Source organism: Haliotis cracherodii, unplaced genomic scaffold (genome assembly GCF_022045235.1).
Source record: "Haliotis cracherodii isolate W230 unplaced genomic scaffold, xgHalCrac1.p SCAF_4, whole genome shotgun sequence".
Lineage (NCBI taxonomy): Eukaryota > Metazoa > Mollusca > Gastropoda > Lepetellida > Haliotidae > Haliotis > Haliotis cracherodii.
In genome coordinates, this window is record NW_027266297.1 from 13,545,836 (window position 1) to 13,568,474 (window position 22,639).

A 22,639-nucleotide genomic window follows, 5' to 3' on the forward strand; every position below is an offset into this window, starting at 1 on the left:
AAAAAATAAGAGAAACACTTGCTTATCCATGTTTCATTTTTTACAGGAACCCTACCGGAATGCCCTGACGTCAATACAGTGCTGGCACGTCCACTGTGAAATGTGTTGGCTCAAAACACTGGTGAGTCTTGCGAGACACAACTGAGAGAAGATGGTATATCATGCAAAAATACATTTCTCAGGATTCGCTTAAACAATGCTGATCCCGTGTGCCTTTATACAAGTTTTATCAATGATCAGGTTTACCAGGTTAACTTTCTCATTTGGCAATATGTTTTGAACAAATTAAACCACTACCCGACATGAATTTCCTCATTATATGAAAAAATGCACCATCTATATCTTAAATGCTGTATCCTCTCTAGTAGTGTTTGCTGTAGTTGTCAAATTTGAGATTCTTTGGATGTGTTGAGGTCTTAGTGCTTCATGCTGTTTAAAATGGAGATCAGGTGTTTCCAAGTGAAGAGCTGAAGCCTGGATTATGCAGTGTTGTATGATGATGTCATCAACATATAAGGAATGTAAATTTGTGCAGCAGTCAATGTTTTAGTTATTTCTCAATGTCTTGCAATAAATTTGAATTGGCCAGGTGAACCAGTGGTTGATAGCAACAACCCACACCATAGGATCATGACGACAGTCAGCCAGATCAGTGGAACCATCCAAACACTATTTATGTCTTGGGGTGGTGGCGTAGGCTAGTGGTTAGAGCGGTCGCTCGTCGAATGGGTACAATGTGTGAAGCCCATTTTTGGTTTCCCCCGCCGTGATATTCCTGGAATATTGCTTAAAGTGGTGTAAACTCATACTCACTCCCTCATAAGTCTAAGGGTGTTACGACAAACATGGGATAGCCATTCTACCTTCCACCCTGTTATCCCAAGAAAGATCAGGATCTGTAGTTCATGTTAACATGATCACATATTTTAAGACAGATAATTCTGAATTTCCTTTTTCTTTCAGGGAGCGAAGAAGTTGTGTCCACAATGCAACATGATTACCTCCCCTTCTGACCTCCGAAGAATATATCTCTAGTTCCCATCCCATCCACCAGGTGTCCGTAGGCTTGTAGTCTTGTTTGCAATCAGGGACAATTTTCATTGGCTGTGGATCCTCGTTGTTTGCTGGCTTAGCCAATCAGAAATCAGTACCTGGATCTGAGGTGAAGAAGTCAGTACAAGAAATCTGTTGGTGATGAGCTGCCCTATTGGTGCAAAGTGTTATATGTGAAAATGTAAATAAATAAAGGTTTTATTGCCAAAGTAGACCGTTGTAATGTAAAAATACCATACTGTACAGATAAATTATATGATATGATGTATTGTTATAACTTTGAATTATGTAATGCATAGTCGTGGAGGACTAGTGTCATTTTGTTCCAATGTTATGATATTTGTGGATGTTTTAAAGGTTTGATCATGATCAACCAGTATTAATGTTTAAGTCATCCCAAATTCACAAGATTTTAGTTTCCTGGAATTGTCATTTATTTGCATTAAAAAGATAAATTGGTTCGTTCATTATGAAGTACATGAAAAGTCATGAATTTCAAAGTATACCTGTTTTAAACAAATATTACATCAAAATAAGAATTTGATTTTTTGTTTTCATAAATCAAGTTGATTGAGAATCAGTTAAACACAGGATGTTTCCTTCTCAAATTATGAAGTTCAAATGCTGTTTGTCAAATGTTTCGGTTAATGGTCTCATACAAAATGGTTATTTCAAATGGTGAATTGTAGTTTTGTGTTGAGAGCCTGTAGCAGCACAGTCAGAAAATCACAGTATTACAACCTGGAGACATTATTTCCATGTGTGATAGGACTATTAAGGCATAATATTTGTGTTATCATTTTCTTTTGAAAGAACCTGCATTTTATAAACAGTGCTCATGTTGGGACAGATCCTGCTCCCCCGAAACCCCACTTTCATTATGGTTGTCATAAACACTGACTGTAATTTGTCTTGTTAATCTTGAAAATTGAATACTGGTAATGTTTTATGGGGTTTAAGAGTATTCAGGAAGAGATCAGGGCACAGTGGGGCATGAAATATAATATGTTTACAGTAGGAAGTAATATATCCCTGAAGAAATTAAACTGGGTTGCTTCATGACATGATTTTTCCATAATGCTACAAGGCAAGGCCCACTTAACAGTTCGAAAACAGTGCAAGCAAAATGATATTTTCCAAGCCAGAGTGTATATTGGCATTGCCCTACCCAGAATCCTTTTCCTTGCCACCTGCAGATGTACTACTGTTTCTCAAAAGTTAAAGAACACCCTATTTTCTTCCCATTTCTACAGTTAACCTGTCATTCATGCCACAACAGATTAACTAGTAATATGAAAGAATAGTGTTCTTAACTTCTTTTGAGTAATATATTTGTGATATGAACTTGTTACATGCATATAAATTGTCTGGAGATGAGATAGGAATATTTTCTGACCGACTCTACTCCCCTAATACCTACAAGTAACTCATGTGGCCCTATGCGTTTCGAGATAATGTGATCACACAAAATAAAGAGCAAGATTCGCTTATGAGTCATGACATAACTTTTGAAAGGAATTATTTGGGTCATGGTTGTTTTCGTTTTTTAAATTGTTGAGACTGCACTACATTTCAAAAGTCATTGTTTATTGTGAACGTTTTGTAATAGAATGTATTTCAAGATTTACTTTCAGAAATAAACCTAGACATATTTGACCCAGTTCGGTAAATCTAGGTCTGCTCTGTCAGTACATGTGAAAAGAAATACCAGCAATAGTTTTGTATTGGAGTGAGTGTATGTTGATGAAGTCCAGTAAACATTGTCTACTTGTGTGTCATGTGAATTGCTTCAACATGGCTTAGCCTCAGCATTTAAGAAAAAGGGAAGACTTCTGAATGATTGTAGGTGTAGATCTTTAGAAGTGTGATAATCAGTCTGCATTTCATATTGATCACTTCTTTCATAATATTATTTTGAAAATATACTCCTGAAAAGAAGTTCCAATAGCAACCGATTTTGTCATATGACTACGATAACTATAGTTGGGTGTTCCTTTACTTGTTTTGAGCAGTATATAGTGAAAACAGTTGATATCTTGTGACAAATGCTGCCAACAGCAAGCTTGTACCCGAAATGATCTCATACCGATATTATTGCATTAGATGCAGATATTTGTTTTTTGAACTGGTGAATTTAACATTTTTTCATATTCTTCCTTATCTATACTGCTTGAATTGGGCAGTCAAATAAGATTTAACATTTTTCATCTGTCAAGTCTGCATATGTTGTTGAAACTAAAATACACTGCTGTCCCAAATTAACAGAAAGGATTAACTAAATATTTATCAACTGATCAGGTCCCACTTGCCCAAAGCGATCTTAGCGCTAAGATAATTGTTACTCCTATACTTTAACATAGGCTTAAGATAGTCTTAGCACTAAGATGGCTTTGTGCAAGTTGCCCCAGGATTGAATCCCAGGTTAACCTTGGTTTGGTGGCACCAAATGTCTTTGAACCAAGTCAGTTCAATCTTTCCTGCTACATTAAGACAATGTGGCGTGATATAACCAATACTGTCAGGCCCCACCACAAACCATTCAGGGACCGTGACAAGTATTTAATCATATCAGCTAAGCTCAATACGAAAACAATGTACGAGTCAGCAATAGGTTCAGGGAGTTGTTTTAGCAGATCACCAGAAATTAATGTACATGTATAGGTTTTATGTGACCTTGGACCTTTCATTTAGTTGGTTCATTCAAAACTTGTCAGCTGAAGGCAGAATATATTTTACCAACAGCAGCTGTTTTACTCTGAGTGTTCTGTTGTGTGAAAAAAACATTGATACTGGAGAGTTAGACAATGTGTATCTAAATATGTGTGTAATTATATTTATGAATGGGTGACTGTTCACACACAGGATTGATCTCTTCGTGTAGAACAGACTTTGGGAAACTCTACCAAGTGCTATGCTCGACGAGTTGTAGATATTGTGTGTATGATTATTGTTCTTATGAGCTGAAAAATATTCCAAAGATATTCTCCACAGCACACCACTGTGGTGAAAAAGTGTAAATAAAATGCCAGAAAATTTGAAATCATCTTTGTTTTTGTTTGTTACCAGTTTTAAAAAGTGTTTAAGGACATGATTTCAATTGTTTGCCTGTTCCAGGCTTGATAATGCATAGACTGTGGACATTAGACAACATCATTCAACACTTTAAGAATCATCCTCCAAGAAAACACAATGTCTATTAATCTGAAATATTGATGTTTGATTTTTATTCATGACGTCAACATATTCTACAAATTTTGAAAATCTTCAAGAACCCCGCAAACCACATGGCCCACACAGATGCTTAGGTCTTGCAAACAATTACCTCTCAGAATAAATATCCCAAACTTCATGACAATAGTGTGAGGTGGCACCCTTACCTCGCTGCCTTAATCTCCCACACTCGCTCACTCACACACTGGAGGGGGAGGCTGGTCAGGGGCAGGTGCCTTGTTAGCAGTGGGAGGCTGGTCTGGGGGAGGTGCCTTGTTGTTAGCAGTGGGAGGCTGGTCTGGGAGAGGTGCCTTGTTAGCAGTGGGAGGCTGGTCTGGGAGAGGTGCCTTGTTGTTAGCAGTGGGGGGCTGGTCTGGGAGAGGTGCCTTGTTAGCAGTGGGAGGCTGGTCTGGGAGAGGTGCCTTGTTAGCAGTGGGAGGCTGGTCTGGGAGAGGTGCCTCGTTGTTAGCAGTAGGAGGCTGGTCTGGGAGAGGTGCCTTGTTGTTAGCAGTGGGAGGCTGGTCTGAGAGAGGTGCCTTGTTGTTAGCAGTGGGAGGCTGGTCTTGGGGAGGTGCCTTGTTGTTAGCTGTTTGAGGCTGGACCGGGAGAGGTGTCTGGTTGTTAGCAGTGGGAGGCTGGTCTGAGAGAGGTGCCTTGTTGTTAGCAGTGGGAGGCTGGTCTGGGAGAGGTGCCTGGTTGTTAGCAGTGGGAGGCTGGTCAGGGAGAGGTGCCTGGTTGTTAGCAGTGGGAGGCTGGACTGGGAGAGGTGCCTTGTTGTTAGCTGTGGGAGGCTGGTCTGGGAGAGGTGCCTTGTTGTTAGCATTGGGGGCTGGTCTGGGAGAGGTGCCTCGTTGTTAGCAGTAGGAGGCTGGTCTGGGAGAGGTGCCTCGTTGTTAGCAGTGTGAGGCTGGACTGGGAGAGGTGCCTTGTTGTTAGCAGTGGGAGGCTGGTCTGGGAGAGGTGCCTGGTTGTTAGCTGTTTGAGGCTGGTCTGGGAGAGGTGTCTGGTTGTTAGCAGTGGGAGGCTGGTCTGGGGGAGATGCCTTGTTGTTAGCAGTGGGAGGCTGGTCTGGGAGAGGTGCCTTGTTGTTAGCAGTGGGGGGCTGGTCTGGGAGAGGTGCCTCGTTAGCAGTGGGAGGCTGGTCTGGGAGAGGTGCCTCGTTAGCAGTAGGAGGCTGGTCTGGGAGAGGTGCCTTGTTGTTAGCAGTGGGAGGCTGGTCTGAGAGAGATGCCTTGTTGTTAGCAGTAGGAGGCTGGTCTTGGGGAGGTGCCTTGTTGTTAGCAGTGGGAGGCTGGTCTGAGAGAGGTGCCTGGTTGTTAGCAGTGGGAGGCTGGTCTGGGAGAGGTGCCTTAATGTTAGCACTGGGAGGCTGGTCTGGGAGGTGCCTTGTTGTTAGCAGTGGGAGGCTGGTCTGGGAGAGGTGCCTGGTTGTTAGCAGTGGGAGGCTGGATCTGGGAGAGGTGCCTGGTTGTTAGCAGTGGGAGGCTGGACTGGGAGAGGTGCCTGGTTGTTAGCTGTGGGAGGCTGGTCTGGGAGAGGTGCCTTGTTGTTAGCAGTGGGGGGCTGGTCTGGGAGAGGTGCCTCATTGTTAGCAGTAGGAGGCTGGTCTGGGAGAGGTGCCTTGTTGTTAGCAGTGGGAGGCTGGACTGGGAGAGGTGCCTTGTTGTTGGCAGTGGGGGCTGGTCTGGGAGAGGTGCCTTGTTGTTAGCAGTGGGAGGCTGGACTGGGAGAGGTGCCTCGTTGTTAGCAGTGGGAGGCTGGTCTGGGAGAGGTGCCTGGTTGTTAGCTGTTTGAGGCTGGTCTGGGAGAGGTGTCTGGTTGTTAGCAGTGGGAGGCTGGTCTGGGAGAGGTGTCTGGTTGTTAGCAGTGGGAGGCTGGTCTGGGAGAGGTGCCTCGTTGTTAGCAGTAGGAGGCTGGTCTGGGAGAGGTGCCTTGTTGTTAGCAGTGGGAGGCTGGTCTTGGGGAGGTGCCTTGTTGTTAGCAGTGGGAGGCTGGTCTGGGAGAGGTGCCTGGTTGTTAGCAGTGGGAGGCTGGATCTGGGAGAGGTGCCTGGTTGTTAGCAGTGGGAGGCTGGACTGGGAGAGGTGCCTGGTTGTTAGCTGTGGGAGGCTGGTCTGGGAGAGGTGCCTTGTTGTTAGCAGTGGGGGGCTGGTCTGGGAGAGGTGCCTCATTGTTAGCAGTAGGAGGCTGGTCTGGGAGAGGTGCCTTGTTGTTAGCAGTGGGAGGCTGGACTGGGAGAGGTGCCTTGTTGTTGGCAGTGGGGGCTGGTCTGGGAGAGGTGCCTTGTTGTTAGCAGTGGGAGGCTGGACTGGGAGAGGTGCCTCGTTGTTAGCAGTGGGAGGCTGGTCTGGGAGAGGTGCCTGGTTGTTAGCTGTTTGAGGCTGGTCTGGGAGAGGTGTCTGGTTGTTAGCAGTGGGAGGCTGGTCTGGGAGAGGTGTCTGGTTGTTAGCAGTGGGAGGCTGGTCTGGGAGAGGTGCCTCGTTGTTAGCAGTAGGAGGCTGGTCTGGGAGAGGTGCCTTGTTGTTAGCAGTGGGAGGCTGGTCTGAGAGAGGTGCCTTGTTGTTAGCAGTGAGAGGCTGGTCTTGGGGAGGTGCCTTGTTGTTAGCAGTGGGAGGCTGGTCTGAGAGAGGTGCCTTGTTGTTAGCAGTGGGAGGCTAGTCTGGGAGAGGTGCCTGGTTGTTAGCAGTGGGAGGCTGGCCTGGGAGAGGTGTCTGGTTGTTAGCAGTGAGAGGCTGGTCTGGGAGAGGTGCCTTGTTGTTAGCAGTGGGAGGCTGGTCTGAGAGAGGTGTCTGGTTGTTACCAGTAGGAGGCTGGTCTGAGAGAGGTGTCTGGTTGTGAGCAGTGGGAGGCTGGTCTGGGAGAGGTGCCTTGTTGTTAGCAGTGGGAGGCTGGTCTGAGAGAGGTGCCTTGTTGTTAGCAGTGGGAGGCTGGTCTGGGAGAGGTGCCTTGTTGTTAGCAGTGGGAGGCTGGACTGGGAGAGGTGCCTCGTTGTTAGCAGTGGGAGGCTGGTCTGGGAGAGGTGCCTGGTTGTTAGCTGTTTGAGGCTGGTCTGGGAGAGGTGTCTGGTTGTTAGCAGTGGGAGGCTGGTCTGAGAGAGGTGTCTGGTTGTTAGCAGTGGGAGGCTGGTCTGAGAGAGGTGCCTGGTTGTTAGCAGTGGGAGGCTGGTCTGGGAGAGATGTCTGGTTGTGAGCAGTGGGAGGCTGGTCTGGGAGAGGTGCCTTGTTGTTAGCAGTGGGAGGCTGGTCTGAGAGAGGTGTCTGGTTGTTAGCAGTAGGAGGCTGGTCTGAGAGAGGTGTCTGGTTGTGAGCAGTGGGAGGCTGGTCTGGGAGAGGTGCCTTGTTGTTAGCAGTGGGAGGCTGGTCTGAGAGAGGTGTCTGGTTGTTAGCAGTAGGAGGCTGGTCTGAGAGATGTGTCTGGTTGTTAGCTGTGGGAGGCTGGTCTTGGGGAGGTGCCTGGTTGATAGCTCTTAGGACTCGTGTACCAAAAGGGGGTTGGCACCCTCAAATATGAATGTAATGTTTGCCGACACCACACCAATGTATGTAACGATTTTACACCGTAATGATACGGGTTATTGCTGTTTACAAACCAAACTTACAACATTTAAAGCGTGGTTTTGGATTTTAAATATAATTACAGTGAAACTGTTTAGACATCAAAACATGAAATCAAGGTTGATGGTCTCTGTATCTCACGTTGCCTTTGAGATATCAATTTAATCTCTGTCTTCCAGATACCATGGTTTGAGTATTAACCAGAAGATTGCTGATGCAATATTAACTGCCTCATTCACTCCAGAAACAAGCACAATACACAAGCAACGACAGTGGCTTGATAAAGATCCTCATACTCAAGCATTAGTTATGACGATTTATATGAAGATCGGTTTTGAATTATTATTGATTACTGGCACGGAGTTCGTCCGTCCGTCCGGTTCTCGAAGGGGACACATTTTCTCAAAAACTAAGTCTGTGAAATGAAATTTTGCACACTGGTGTTACTGGTCATGATCTCAAATGAGTTCGAAATTTAATGATGTAAATTCAATTTTTACAGAGTTATGGCCCTTGCTCCGTGATTTTCAACTGCGCGAAAAGGGGACAAGTTTTCTCAGAAACTACAGAAGTTACACACATGAAACGTTGCATGCTTATCTAAGAGATACTTGTCAAGACATGAACGGTTTGTTGGCAGTGGCGAAAAAAATGAAGTTTTTTTCTCACAACTGGTTCTCTTTAAGATATGTGACATGCGACAGAGACCATCCTCGTTTTCCAGTTGTGGTACTGTATTCCAAAGCTCTGGATAGGGCACACTATAGATCCACTCCTGTCTCGAAGTGAACAAAAATGATTGGCTTGACACGTTTTCTTTGTTTGTTCTTTGTTTGTGTGTTGTTAAACGACACCCTCGTCAACATTCCTGCTATATGCCCGTGATCTGTATATAATCAAATCTCGACCCAGTGATTGACATCATGAGCATCGATCTTCGCAATTGGGATCCCATGACATTCATACACTAAGTCTGCGAGTCTGACCGACCCGTTGGTTACCTCTTTTGACAAGCATAGGTTGCTGAAATGCGACATGAACCCATTACACAAATATCTGCCGGCTCTTACTCAACAATTGCAGATGATCTTGTTCCACAAGAGACATCACAGAATTAAATTTAGCTTCATCTCACCATTTGAAGTTTCATTTTCCATATTAATACATTAAAGCAGCATCTGTATACAATCAAAGTAGGCGCGTAAGAATCACGTCTCGTTTTATGTGCGTGTTTGTTAAACGTTGCGCTCAGCAATATTAAATTACAGCTATATGATGGCGGCATGTAAAATCTGATGAATGATGTCGTGAGCAACGTTCCACGCCTTCGTGTTACTGACTTGGTTGGTGCATATCATCGTATCCCAGTTGCGTAGATTGATGCTCATATTGTAAATCATTGGATTGTCAGGTCCAGACTCGATTCGTTACAGACCGGAATATAGCTGAGTGTGGCGTATAACAACAAACAAATATGAAACTTTCTAGGCCCAAATCCTTAGTACATCGTTCAAACACGCCATTAGCTCAAACGCTTTTCTCGTGCAGATCATGCTCTCATGGCAAAGGTCGCACGATAAGGTTAACACTGGCAAATGTAAAAGCCTCGGACACAATATTACTCATATATATTGTAAACATTTTGCAAACCTCAAAATGTATTGTGAACAAAAACAACTTACTCAAAGACCGCATCATCGGTCCAGAGGATGGAGCGCCTGCCCGCATACTTCCTCACTGACCAACTGGTTCGTAGTCATTTTAGTGGCGCTTCATTCAATTGATCGTTCAAAAGTTTTAGAGTGAGTGAGTGAATATGGTTTTACGCCGCTTTTAGCAATTTTCCAGCCATATCACGGCGCAAAGGTTTTATAATAATAATGATCCCTGCATGACGGACTTGGGTTGGTGAGTGAATGAGTTTTTACAGCATTTGCAACAAGGAAGCACTGTAAACATGGGCTTCACTACACTCCCTTGAGATGTAAATGTACCCTAAATGCAGTCTCATTAAAAAAAGATCTTCTACTCTGATATAATACCTCTCTTCACAGAGATGTGATTTGAATGATACTGACTGGAAATGTCAGGGGCGGATCCTGGATTCAAATAAGGTGGGTTCCACTTGGGCCATTTGTAATTTAATTTTACTTTAACAACCAAATCAACATATTGTCGTGGTAGGTAATGTGGAACTCAGAACTGCCCATTTACATTCGCTTTTGGGATCAGGTGGTCAGGCTCGCTGGATTGTTTGGTCCAGACTTGATCATTTGCAGACCGCCATCATATAGCTGTAATATTGCTTATTGCAGTGTTAAACCAAAAAACCAAAAAAACCAAACATTTGCTTTCAAGATACAGTAATCAAATGCCCTGGATGCTTCTTGTTCATTGATTATTAATATTATTATTATTATTAATAAATAAGAAACCTCCATGTTGTTGGCGGATTACCAAGTTTCCCTGATGTGAACAGGTTTTGTCAGATCTTGATGGAGAAAGATAGAATGTCAGCTTTCAATGAGAAGGAATTTACATTTTGAGTGATCTTCCAATACCTTATTCTGCAGATAAGAGTGTTAGGTCAGTTGGCCGAAGATGAACATTGAACTGTTGTCAGAGTACAGTCATATGTAAACAGAGATACATGACCTCCCTAACAATGTGATGGACACATCCCATATTAGGATTTGTGACCTGTACAGAGCATCAGTTTGGATAGTCATAATACATCATGGAATGAGAAGTGTGGCATTATCATGTTTACACAGTTTATATCCCCTAATCAGACCCAGTAATACATGCTTCAGACTAAAATTTAGTCCCAGAGTGAATGAGTATGGTTTTACACCACTTTTAGCAATATTCCAACAATATCATGGCTGGGGACACCAGAAATGGGCTTCACACATTGTACCCATGTCGGGAATCGAATTCGGGTCTTCAGCGAGATGAGTTTTAACCACTAGACTACCCGACCACCCCCTAGTCCCAGAAATATAGTCATCTATTTTAAAATATATTTCTACAAAATAAAAAGTAAAATCAAAATGGAACCCAGAACAAGGCTTAATTTTGGACTTGCTATATTCATCCTAGACTTGCTATATTCATCCTAGACTTGCTATATTCATCCTAGACTTGAGATGGATTCAATTTTAATTTATTCTATAGGGCCTGGGAGACTATTAATGCTTGTGAGAGGCGACTACTGAGGAGTGGGTGGTCATAATATGTGGAACCTCACTAAGCCTGGCCTGCAGTGAGTGAGTTGGGTTTAAGTCTGCTTTTAATTATTTTAGTTACAACATCGTATGGGAGTTCAATATGGGAGGAAGCCAGAAGCAATGCAGGTCTCGGATAATAACCACTTTGGCAAAACCCAAGATCACGGGTATGTTGATGACAAACCAAGAAACATAATAGGGGCAAACCGGGATTCTAACTCATGACAGTGTGATTCTGGAGTGCCCAAGGGATGTAACTCTAATCATATAACGACTCTTGTCAAAAACATACTGTTTATTATCAATTCATATATTTACACTTTTTTTGGTATATACAGAATAAATACAATCACAATTGTACTTTGCTATTGAAATGTATGAACATGAAATAAACTACTCAACTTTTGATAGGGATTAGCAAATGTGATTCTAATTCAACATACACTTGACATATCAGAATCGGTTTTCTGTTTCATGGAAAAATGTCCCCATCAAAAGTGGAGTAGTCATAGTTTTAATATACAATGACATAATGTACACTGGTATAAGTGAGTGAGTGAGTATGGTTTTACGCTGCTTTTAGCAATATTCCAGCAATATCATGGCGGGGGACACCGGAAAATGGGCTTCACACATTGTACCCATGTCGGGAATCGAACCCGGGTCTTAGGCGTAACAAGGCAACGCTTTAACCATGTAAACCACTAGGCTACCCCACCGCCCCTATACTGGTATAAACATTAGACACTTACTTTGTGATATTTATTTGGATTTCATATGTAGACTCTTTGGTGATATTTTCTTCCCACAGTTCGGAAGTAAAGATCCCCCACATAGAGTAACATTTCAGTTGTTAATACCTTCACCATCCAACATTAGTCCTAACTTGTCAAAGACACCAACATCCATTGAAATGTTTCAATTAATTTTTGTGAGATACACTGTACAAATTCACAATATATAGTTTCATAAATGACTTGAAACTTACTTGGGAAACAAATGTTCAACATGAAATGTGTGATTTATTCTTCTCATAGTGATGTTCACACAAAATATGAACTAGACCATGTACATCAATACATCCAAGTGAATGAGTGAGTGAGTATGGTTTTACGCTGCTTTTAGCAATATTCGGGCAATATCACGGCGGGGACACCAGAAATGGGCTTCACATATTGTACCCATGTCAGGAATCGAACCTGGGTCTTCGGAGTGACGAGCGAACGCTTTAACCACTAGGCTACCCGACCGCAAAATACATCCAAGAGCTTATCATTGATAATATAACAATGTCCAAAAATCTAATTGCACAACCAGCTGACAACAAAACGATACCCCTTTGCAGAAAGGACCACAAAATATATCATGAAGACAGCCCTCACAAAATTGTATTTTTCATTTGCCAAGAACAAACTTGAAATGTGATGGTTAGAATACATTTGTATAGACACAAATGTCACTTTCTAATGTCAGATTTTTAGCACACACCAGATGGTTATCCAGGAGATACACAGTAAGTCACAGATGTTTTCATTTTCTTTACCTCCATATTATTAATAAGAAACAAATAAACAACAGAAAATAAATCCATTTGACATTGGACAGAAGAGAAACAAAACCACCTCACCTCGCACAGGTGAAACGGTATGCGATAATCACATGTGAGAAGAAATGTATATAAACACATTTGGGAAAAAATGATGAAATCAATTTAATAAAAAGCCCCATACCATTTGACATGTATGAAAGAAAAAAAATCATGTTAGACAATGTTTATTTTTGCTAATCTTCTGCATATTGCATATAATGTTGGAGATGGCTAAATAAAGTGACAAATATTACACTTCAAGGAAAAACAAAATAACTGCTTAAATCATATTTCAAGGTCTTGATTTAACCCTTCTTCCTTTCACACATTGCATCTTCAGCCTCCTAAGCATAAGTAATGATAGATAGGGTCAGGGAGATCACATTTATTGAATAAATTAAATGTGCAAGAAGGGTAGGATCCTCAGATCATCATTCTCCAGTGAAACATCTTCACTAAGCATTGAAGCTGCCTAATAGTGTGTGCATGTGGCAAGATATTAAATAAACTGCTCTTGATCCTTCAGATCCAATTTGAAACCTAAATACAGACTTAGCCCCAAGGTATAGCAGCAGGTAGTACTGATTGAGGGCGAACTTGTGCCACAGAAAGGCCTATTTGCGTCCATCATGTCTTCTTGCAACAGTTAGTGATTCCCAAAATGAGTTATCTCCTCTTGGTTCCTCCAAATCCTGAGGCTGTCCTGGTTCCAGAGCTACTGCTGCCCGAGGAATGCCCCCCAAAGGATCCCCCAGAGGATCTCCCAGTGGAGTACCCACTACCCCCACCCCAACCACTACCCCAACCACTGCCACCCCCACCCCATCCGCCGCCTCCATTCCCCCAGAACGACCCTGTGTTGTGGTGACGGTGATGTGCGTAGCCACGGTTGCCATAGCCACTGTTGCTGCTGCCGAACAGGTACCCCAGTAACCCGCCTGCTCCCATGCCTGTCCAGAAACCTCCGCCAGTTCCAGTTCCTGTGTTGGTAGAAGTCCCTGCATACGCTCCTGTGTTGGCATATGCTCCTGTGTTGGCATATCCGCCAGTGTTAGGGTAGCCGCCTGTGTTGGCATATCCGCCTGTGTTGCCCGTGTTAGCATAGTCTGTGAGAAAATAGGTTTAAACATACCATGAATACACAAACTAGAAGATGTAAAATAGGCTTGTCAGCGTATTCCCAATGTATTCCTAAACACTGCTAAAGAACTATTTCTACCTATTTTATGGAGACACAAATTTCTCAGAAATGAAGCAATGAAGTTTACCTAACATTAACATCTCATCAACAACATCAGAAAGTCAGTATCCTAAAACATATCTTACTAACACAAAATCATTAAAATGCAATGGCATCCTACTATTAATGCTATCTTAGTCAATGCTCTTGATTCAACTCACCTGATCCTGATGTAAACTCGGGTTTGAACCCATGGGGTGGTGCCTGGTTGTTGTCGTTGCGACTGTAGGGTGGAGGTTGGTCTGGGCGGGGTCCTGCAGTATTGGTCGGAGCTAGACACATCTTGTAGATGATATAGATGACAAATCCAGCTGCAACTAGGGCAATAACGCCTCCGAACGATGTGCTCTTTGTGTTGTGGCTGCTGAGTAAACACAAAGAGCAACTTGAAACATAGCAAACTTGTTTACTCCATTAAGCCAAATTATTGGTGAGTGCAAAATTGGGTCCTACGGAAGCGCCCATTAAATCTCCAAAACTCCATAAAATTCCAATATATATATATTCATTCCAACCATAACTCTGCAATCAGTTAAATGTTGTGGTTGATAGATACATTTCTTAAACAGATCTTTCTCTTTTGTTTTGTGTATTGAGCTCAGTTTAGGCAACTACCCTGAAATAAGCCCCAACAACATAATGATCTGCTTTCTTCCGCCGTCTTATTCAACCCCAAAGTCTGGAACAAAGGAATTAAACTGAGCTGAAAACTTGAGGAGGTGGAGGAGGTGAAATGGGATTAAACATCTCGTTTGAGATTACTGTGTGTGTCTATGTCTGTGTCTGTTCTGTTTCCGGACTAAAGCCAGTTTAATAGTGCTAGCCCACACAGCATAACCCTGATAAGAGCCAACTTTCCAAAATAACAATTAGTATTTAGATATGATCTTACAACACCAAAGCCCCATGATACGATCAGCCTACACAACAATACAATGTGATTCCCAAACTTAGCTGCTAATGTTTTAGCTTAGATTTCTTTCTTTGTTTGCTTGTTGTTTAACGCCACACTCAGCAATATTCCAGCTACATGACGGCGGTCTATAAAGAATCGAGTCTGGACCAGACAATCCAGTGATTGATATCATGAGCATCGATCCACGCAATTGGGACCGATGACATGCATCAACCAAGTCAGCGAGCCTGACCACCCGATCCCGTTAGTCGCCTTTTACAACAAGCACAGTCACCTTTTGCGGCAAGCATGGGTTGCTGAAGACCTATTCTACCCTGGATCTTCACGGGTCCACTTAGATTCTATTTCGACTTGATTGGACAGATGAAACTCTATACAGACTTTGTAACAGTCTTCATAAAAGAGACGCGTTCACAGCAGGTGGTGTAAGGCTAAACAATGATCCTTTTAACATCTTTTTGTATGATGCAGCCAGGGATTGAACCACTGAACGTCCAGGCAGACACTCTGTGGACAATGTGAGGATGTTGTAGACGTGGAAAGTCCCCGTGTCTCCTACCTGTAGTAGCTGGAGCTGCGGTCATGGTAGTCGTCACCATAGTAGTTGTGCTGGTTGCCATGGTTGTGTTTCTGCTGATGTCCTTCCTTTGTAAGGTCTATGGTGTACTCCAACTATGGAACAAAATTGACTGTGCTAAATATCAGACACTTAAACTATGCTTTACAATAGATCAGAGAGCAAAACTGTGCCATATATCCTCATCAGACACTACAACTATGATACACATTGGAAACAAAATAATATGTAAAGACGCTTAACTATATTTGTTTATTATTTCTTTGTTGTTTAACATGACACTCAGCAATATTCCAGCTAGCTAAATGACGACAGTCTGTATATCATGGTATATAATTGAGTCTGGACAGACAATCCAATGATTGATAACATCATGAGCAACAATCTATGCAATCAATTGAGAAGCATGTTTATTATTTAATACACACTCAGTAATATTCGATCTATATGACGGCAGTAAATATTCAAGTCTGGACAAGACAATCCAGTGATTGACATCATGAGCATCGATCTCACAAATAGGATACAAAGTTCATCATTTAATGCCACACACATCAATATTCCACAATATGATGGCTCCCTGTAAATAATAAAGTCTGGACCAGACAATCCAGTGATTGATATCGTGAGCTTCGATCTCACAAATGGGATACAAAGTTGATCATTTAATGCCACACACGTCAATATTCCACAATATGATGGCTCCCTGTAAATATTAAAGTCTGGACCAGACAATCCAGTGATTGATATCATGGGCTTCGATCTCACAAATGGGATACAAAGTTGATCATTTAATGCCACATACGGCAATATTCCACAATATGATGGCTCCCTGTAAATAATAAAGTCTGGACCAGACAATCCAGTGATTGATATCATGAGCTTTGATCTCACAAATGGGATACAAAGTTCATCATTTAATGCCACATACGGCAATATTCCACAATATGATGGCTCCCTGTAAAAAATACAGTCTGGACCAGACAATCCATTGATTGATATCATGAGCTTTGATCTCACAAATGGGATACAAAGTTCATCATTTAATGCCACATACGGCAATATTCCACAATATGATGGCTCCCTGTAAAAAATACAGTTTGGACCAGACAATCCATATTGTGTGCTACACAATCCATGTTTTCGCAGTACGATAACATGCAATCAACCTTGTCACAGAGTCTGACCGTGCATGTGCATGTGCACGTGTGTGCTGCTTGTACTAGACCAGACTTGATGGATGACAAAGTAGACACAATTTATCAGTGTTTATGGATAACAACTCCTTTATTTACTGTAAAGGCAACATTTCGGTTAAGATCCTTATATTGTTGTCAAACAAGGCCTTGCTTGTCAACCGTATAAGGATCTATACCATAATGACACCTCTACAGTAAATAAAGAAGTTCTTATTCATATATTGTGTCTACTTTGTCATCCATCAACTTCTAAGTAATGCCTTTCAAACAATTCAATTATAATGCACTTCCTCGTTTATGCAGTTCCATTAAAATTGAAATGATAGATATATGATGTCAGAAAGGATTGAGTAGTGAGTAATTAATCGGTACAATGAACAAAAATCATGCCAGAGGTCAAATTATCTCTTACCCCACAGGATCCCCTGAGGACATAGGGGTCATCGGGATAGTCATACCCCTCACAGGTCACCTCGACCTGGCCAAACCGATAGGCATTGTCCATATCAGTCTTGCACTCCCACTACAAATAAACAAATATATTCGGTAATGTCAAGTCTTCATAATCAATAAAAGGACAAATCTACATGAACACAAACTGCCATTGCCATGGCTCAATGCAAAGTCTTATAACAAAAATATAGAACAGATTTTGAGGTTATTGGAATCATGTATACCAGTACATATTTTATGTATTTTACAGAGCTCCAGATAGGTTTTTGGGGTTGTGGGTATTTTACCCATGCATTTTAAAATCATTGGTTATCAGTAAATTTCTGTTACCCACTAGTTTTTACACATGTGGGTATTTAAGTTAAATATTTAAAAACACTATTCATCTAGTCCCTGCAAACTGGTGTCGTGTGGGTTCGAGAGCTTTATAGGACTCAAAAATACCATGATACTTCCACAAGAAAGTGTGATGGCAAATGATCATGATGTAACTGTCATTGTGGAGTTTGGCAAGGTTGACAGAATGCCCGTTTATAATTTCAAAATACCCGGTAAGTTGCTGATTTGCTTATCAAATACGCAGGGTTACTTCACAATATTTTGATGATACGCACAAGTTCTATTTTTGTAGCGTATCTGTAATGTTCGTTGCGTATTTGATACACTTGGATTTTATTTTACTGCGCATTTCTGCATTTCTGATGCATATTTTACGCAGATACACAGCTTATCTTGAGCTGTTTTATATGTTCTGTATGCACCTTGACCATGCCCGTTCGAGGAGTGGAGATACAGCACCATATAAATAGCCTTATCATTGTCATAGCCAGCCAATAACCATGCAATCTTTCAACTGAATGTAAGCCATGTCTTTTGTTTAAATGACACAAAGGCCCCACAGCATGATCAGAACTAGGTCGATGTGTGTGCAAATCAGATTTTTGGTAAAAAAATATTCAGCATGTTCAATAGTACTTTAGTTTTTCTTCCAGAACAAAAAATAACTATGGTATAATTGGACGCAAAATATTTACATTGCCAATCCAGAGGAGGCAAAATGACATTGATTTGTCATCAGCGTGAAATTATGTTTAACAGCCTTAAAAATATTGTTCATAACCGATAACATACCTGTTGATGTACACCTACTGTTATACAGCAATGAAGATCACATTGTTACAGAAAATGAAGCTATATTTAAGTCAGTACAACATTATATATGTACAACTAAAAGGTTTGTGTAAAGTACTGTTCATTCAACAATGAATCTCTCCCCTTTACACAGACAAAGACAGACACTCACTCACTCACTCTCTCAACATTTTATGTCTCTACTATAGTGTTGTATGTATTCTGGTCGGCATGATTAACTATCTAATTCTGATCTCTCCTGATAATATATTAACATAACAGCCACTGTAACACATTTCCTAAATGGATTTCCATAATCAATAATGTGAATTCATATCCTGCTGTGACATACAGCATGTGCGTCTACTCAGTGTAGCTAATGGGCTCTATGTCAGGTGTTTTTGACGATTGACTGCCACACTATTAATACAAGTCTCACCTGAACATCGTAACCATCAAAACCACGGTTTTGGCACTGAACCACCTGTGGGACGAAGGTGCGGCAATCAGCTGATCCACCAACACATTTCAGCTGAAAGTATACATGAATTATAAACAACCAACTCTTGTTTAAGGTCAACGAATACAAACACCTGCGTTTCAGGCAACTTGCCTGTAACCATGCTAACAGGTTATTAACTGTTCAAAAGTTTGTATATGTTTCGTTTATGACTCATCTCCATAGTTACAGATGCAATAAAAGTTAAAATGTCAGGTTCACAAATGTTGACCTGATTAAAGGATTTAGAGAAAGTGTGAGTCAGATTTAAAACCTCTTTGAACAAAATTTCAGTCACATCCTTGCATGTCAGCTTATTGAGGGAGGAAAATAAATATGTGCTTCCCACTTTAACATGTTTAATGAAACACTAAAGTAAGAGTATGGTGGTGACAAACAAAAAATCAATCAGGGTAAACATGGTAAATCTTGAATTTGAATGCATGATCACTGGATCCACACATGTTTAAGAGAAGCAACACGACTGTATAAAGAAACATCTTAGACTCTCCTGGTCGTGCTGTTACCACTGCTGTAGATATCAATAACATTGCACTGTACACCTTTGTGAATCACAGGGTCATAGAGCCAAAAACATGATAACATAGCAGAAAAATTATCCAGGGCAATTAACCTATCACCAGAGCAAAGTTAACTACTCCCCGAACAATACGGCAAGAGTCATCCTCTTGCATGTTCTTTTGATTTGTATAATTCGAATAAAATAACGGGTAACCATGGTAACACTTCTGGAGATGTTGATGTTTTCCACTCCATGTGTGACCAAATCAGGCATATTTTGACCATCAATGTGTGTATCGTTCCAGATTCATAATAAATATAGTCTTTTAATTTTACTGCTGTTTTCACCATGTTCAAGTTGACTAATTGCTTGAAACATATGTACTGAAAATATATATATATGTTTTTTAAACAATATTTTCAAGAAGGATTACGTGAATATGCTGAATAACATTTAGTACGTTTATAAATGTCTGACAGATATGAAGTTGTCGGACAGAATGGCAGATTCAGCATAACATTATGGATGATCAATAGTCAACATGGTCAATGATCATTGATGATGCTGTTTGTTTGACAGGTGGTGACAAGTTAATTCCTTATACCTTTCCTTTGGACCTTTTCAAATTATCATCAGTTTGTAACAAAACAAAACAAAACTTTTTATTGCCACTGGTAGGGGAATTATGATTTGGTTCATCATTTTCATAGTATCTTTTTCCTCCATCATGTCTATAGCATTTGACATAATAATCATGAAGGGTCATCATGTCATATCTGAGCTCATCATACATAAACAATGATAAAGATGATAAATGTACCTTCAAACCTAATCATGGTAGTGTATAAAATAAGTTGTATGACTGACCTGGGGCACAGGGGATGACCGACGGGCAGTTGTTGGCATCCCATATCTCAGTGTTATGGCAGAAATCTCACGCAGTAACACTCGGTCACTCATGGCACCTGGAAGATGGGTAATGGTAATCATTATAAACATAGACACTACAGTATAGGGCTGGGACGAGTCCAAATTTACTACCTGCGTACCCATCCCCTCTATTACCCGACCCTACCCGGGTACCCACTATAGGTCTCAGGAGATGTCTCAAAATGTCCGAATGGGAACATTTTTAGCATAGCCCTGGCAAATCGTATTTAGAAACATGTATTAAACAATCTGGTCATTCATACTCTGAAGTTGAATTTAGTTATATCTTTATTCAACCATAGGAAAAATCAGAAGGAATGGGTGCATAGTCAGAAAGAAATGCGAACATTAGTGACTTGTAGCGTAACCATAGAGTTCTAGATATATTTTGTCATCAAACAATATATCACGTGACTAACCACGGGTCCAGGTAGTCCTGTGGGTACCCGGGTCCTACTCAGTACCCGCCCGACCCGGGTACCCGAGTTACCTGTCCCAGCCCTACTACAGTACTATCATTATCTATCAGACAATAGTTTTCATAATTTTCTGAATGATCATGATGGTTAAAGGGTCGTTATATTGTGTACTTCAGCATGTGAGAAATGTACCCAAGGTAGGAATACGTTTCTGTATTCATTGAGGATATTTGTGAAATGATTATGATTAATACTTACCAAAGGTGGCCACTATGAAGACAGATGAAAAGGTGAAAATCAGGGAAAGAGCTCTTCCTGCCATCTTGTTAGACAGGGTAGAAAGTCTTTCACTAATTCCAAATATTATCCCCCTGGACTGTTGCTGGATTGTTTAATTGCTTTATGTCTTGCAACTGGAATAAACAGACAAAATAATGAGCAATGATTAGTATTTAGCATGTGTTTAGTGACTTGACAAGCTGATGATAGGATACATATAATGAATTCATGATTGTTGAGCACCAATATGTTTTAAGTCTACAATGTCTTGGGCAAGTTTAGTGACTCTTAATACACATGATACATATATTCATAATAGGTATATTACCTTACAAGCGGGGAATATTAACCGCTGAAAAACACTTCCGGGTGTTGTAGAACAGAGTTAAAACTAAAGCGAAAGCACTCTTCGTCTTGCAGTAGCAGTCAGTTTGCAATACGAGCTCGTCAAAACACTCCGTCGATTCAGAACTAGTGGGTGACAGTTAGTTGTATCGAAAGTTCACGTCACTAATAAAAGCAAATTCTTACCTATAAATAGGTTATACTGATGCAAACTGTTATGACATTACGAAAATGTCTTAACTGTACACTCTCACCAATCGTTTGTTGACGAATCATCCAATTTGCTGCGCCAACTCCTCACAGCGACAGCTACTTCGTTTTATATATGCTATCACGATGGTGCGCAAAAGTTAAACGTAGTTTGGAGCTTGGGAATTTTAAAAGGGAACCAACTCCTGAGACTTTTCCATTAGCGTACCACATAAAATAGTACTTCAAACACGTTTCGTTTAGCAAATAATTGATTGGTGATATATATTTGTGTGTGGGGGTGGGTGGGGTGGATGGGGGGTGGGTGGGTGAGTGATATGAAAAACAACAACACACAGACTGTTAACACGAACTTAACCGTTTACCGTTAAAGAAACCGTTATCTAAACTACGAAGCGTTCTATTATCATAATGTACTACCTTCTTGATCTTTTTTAAGCGGATAATGTTGACCTATTCACCTATGGGCAATACTGAAGGACCGATCAAGTGTGTGTGTGTGTGTGTGGAGGGAGGGGGGGGGGGGGGGGGGGGTTGAAATTGCGTAGTCAGCAATATTGCATCAATTCCACATGCTTTTACCTGTGTTTATATTCGTAAGTGTCATATTTTCTTATGTACATATTTCAATGCCATATATTTTCTCTTTGTTGTCATATTTATCGCTAATCAGTTGTGCTATATGAATTTCCCTGTGGATAATAAAGTCTTGTCTTATCTTAGGCTATCGTATCTTAAATTACGAAATGTTTTGTATTTGGTCTAGACAAAGACGTATATAGATGTATTTGTACATACGTCTTTGGTCTGGAAGAGCCAAACCGTGAATATACGCAGCAACGATCATGTCGGGGTTAGCAATCAATAACAGTCGGTCAACATTTTCTTCGTCTTTATGACAATCATGGTTCATCGATTCATATTATCAATCCTGATTTGCAACTGAGATATTAAATTAGAAGAGTGACATGTCAGTTTTATATTCATCCTCGATTTCTCATTCTATTATGATAAATATATGTATCACAATAGCATGGATATCACATGGATACTCGAGGATGTTTTATGACTGGGCTGAACGGTTTCTACATGTGATTGATAATATCAGTTTATAGTAATTCCCAAACGCAATAATAACATTACCAATATTGCGCAATGCTTACCATGATAACATGTTGATTTCGTTGTTAAGTAAAATAAATAAAATGTTTACATATAGTGTTTGTGATATTTGGGGTTGGCTTTTGGGTGCAAGGTCTACCTATACGTCCCTTCCAGTACAT

The 22,639-nt window shown here is 41.1% G+C and overlaps 3 protein-coding genes across 9 annotated transcripts in view; 1 reads left to right on the forward strand and 2 right to left on the reverse strand.

Annotated features, from left to right (window-relative positions):
• LOC139479251 (E3 ubiquitin-protein ligase Rnf220-like) overlaps nt 1-4,076 on the forward strand; it is a 53,484-nt gene extending 49,408 nt beyond the window's left edge. For all 4 annotated transcript variants that reach the window (XM_071262111.1, XM_071262112.1, XM_071262109.1 and 1 more), the window contains 2 exons: nt 47-121; nt 964-4,076. In XM_071262111.1, the coding sequence (XP_071118212.1) occupies nt 47-121; nt 964-1,035 (147 nt within the window). In that variant the 3' untranslated portion in view covers nt 1,036-4,076. The remainder of the gene's footprint in view (nt 1-46; nt 122-963) is intronic.
• Nucleotides 4,077-4,457: 381 nt separating this feature from the next.
• On the reverse strand, nt 4,458-8,967 carry LOC139479284 (cell surface glycoprotein 1-like). Its single transcript, XM_071262147.1, has 6 exons — nt 8,953-8,967; nt 7,064-7,715; nt 5,961-6,883; nt 5,767-5,904; nt 5,111-5,674; nt 4,458-5,054 (listed from the first exon to the last, which is right to left on the reverse strand). The coding sequence occupies exons 1-6, from the start codon at nt 8,965-8,967 to the stop codon at nt 4,458-4,460; spliced, it is 2,889 nt and encodes a 962-aa protein (XP_071118248.1).
• A 2,357-nt stretch (nt 8,968-11,324) lies between these two features.
• LOC139479665 (store-operated calcium entry-associated regulatory factor-like) lies at nt 11,325-21,467 on the reverse strand. 4 transcript variants are annotated; one of them, XM_071262508.1, is made up of 8 exons: nt 21,401-21,467; nt 20,781-20,935; nt 20,041-20,138; nt 18,591-18,683; nt 16,980-17,090; nt 15,351-15,463; nt 14,037-14,239; nt 11,325-13,741 (listed from the first exon to the last, which is right to left on the reverse strand). In XM_071262508.1, exons 2-8 carry the CDS (start codon nt 20,842-20,844, stop codon nt 13,302-13,304), a joined length of 1,122 nt encoding a protein of 373 aa, XP_071118609.1. In that variant the 5' UTR covers nt 20,845-20,935; nt 21,401-21,467; the 3' UTR covers nt 11,325-13,301. The 4 variants fall into 4 exon arrangements, with proteins under 4 accessions (XP_071118609.1, XP_071118610.1, XP_071118606.1 ...); XM_071262509.1 differs by having other exon boundaries at nt 14,037-14,236; nt 21,333-21,443; XM_071262505.1 differs by having other exon boundaries at nt 21,333-21,443.
• Between the last annotated feature and the right edge of the window lie 1,172 nt (nt 21,468-22,639).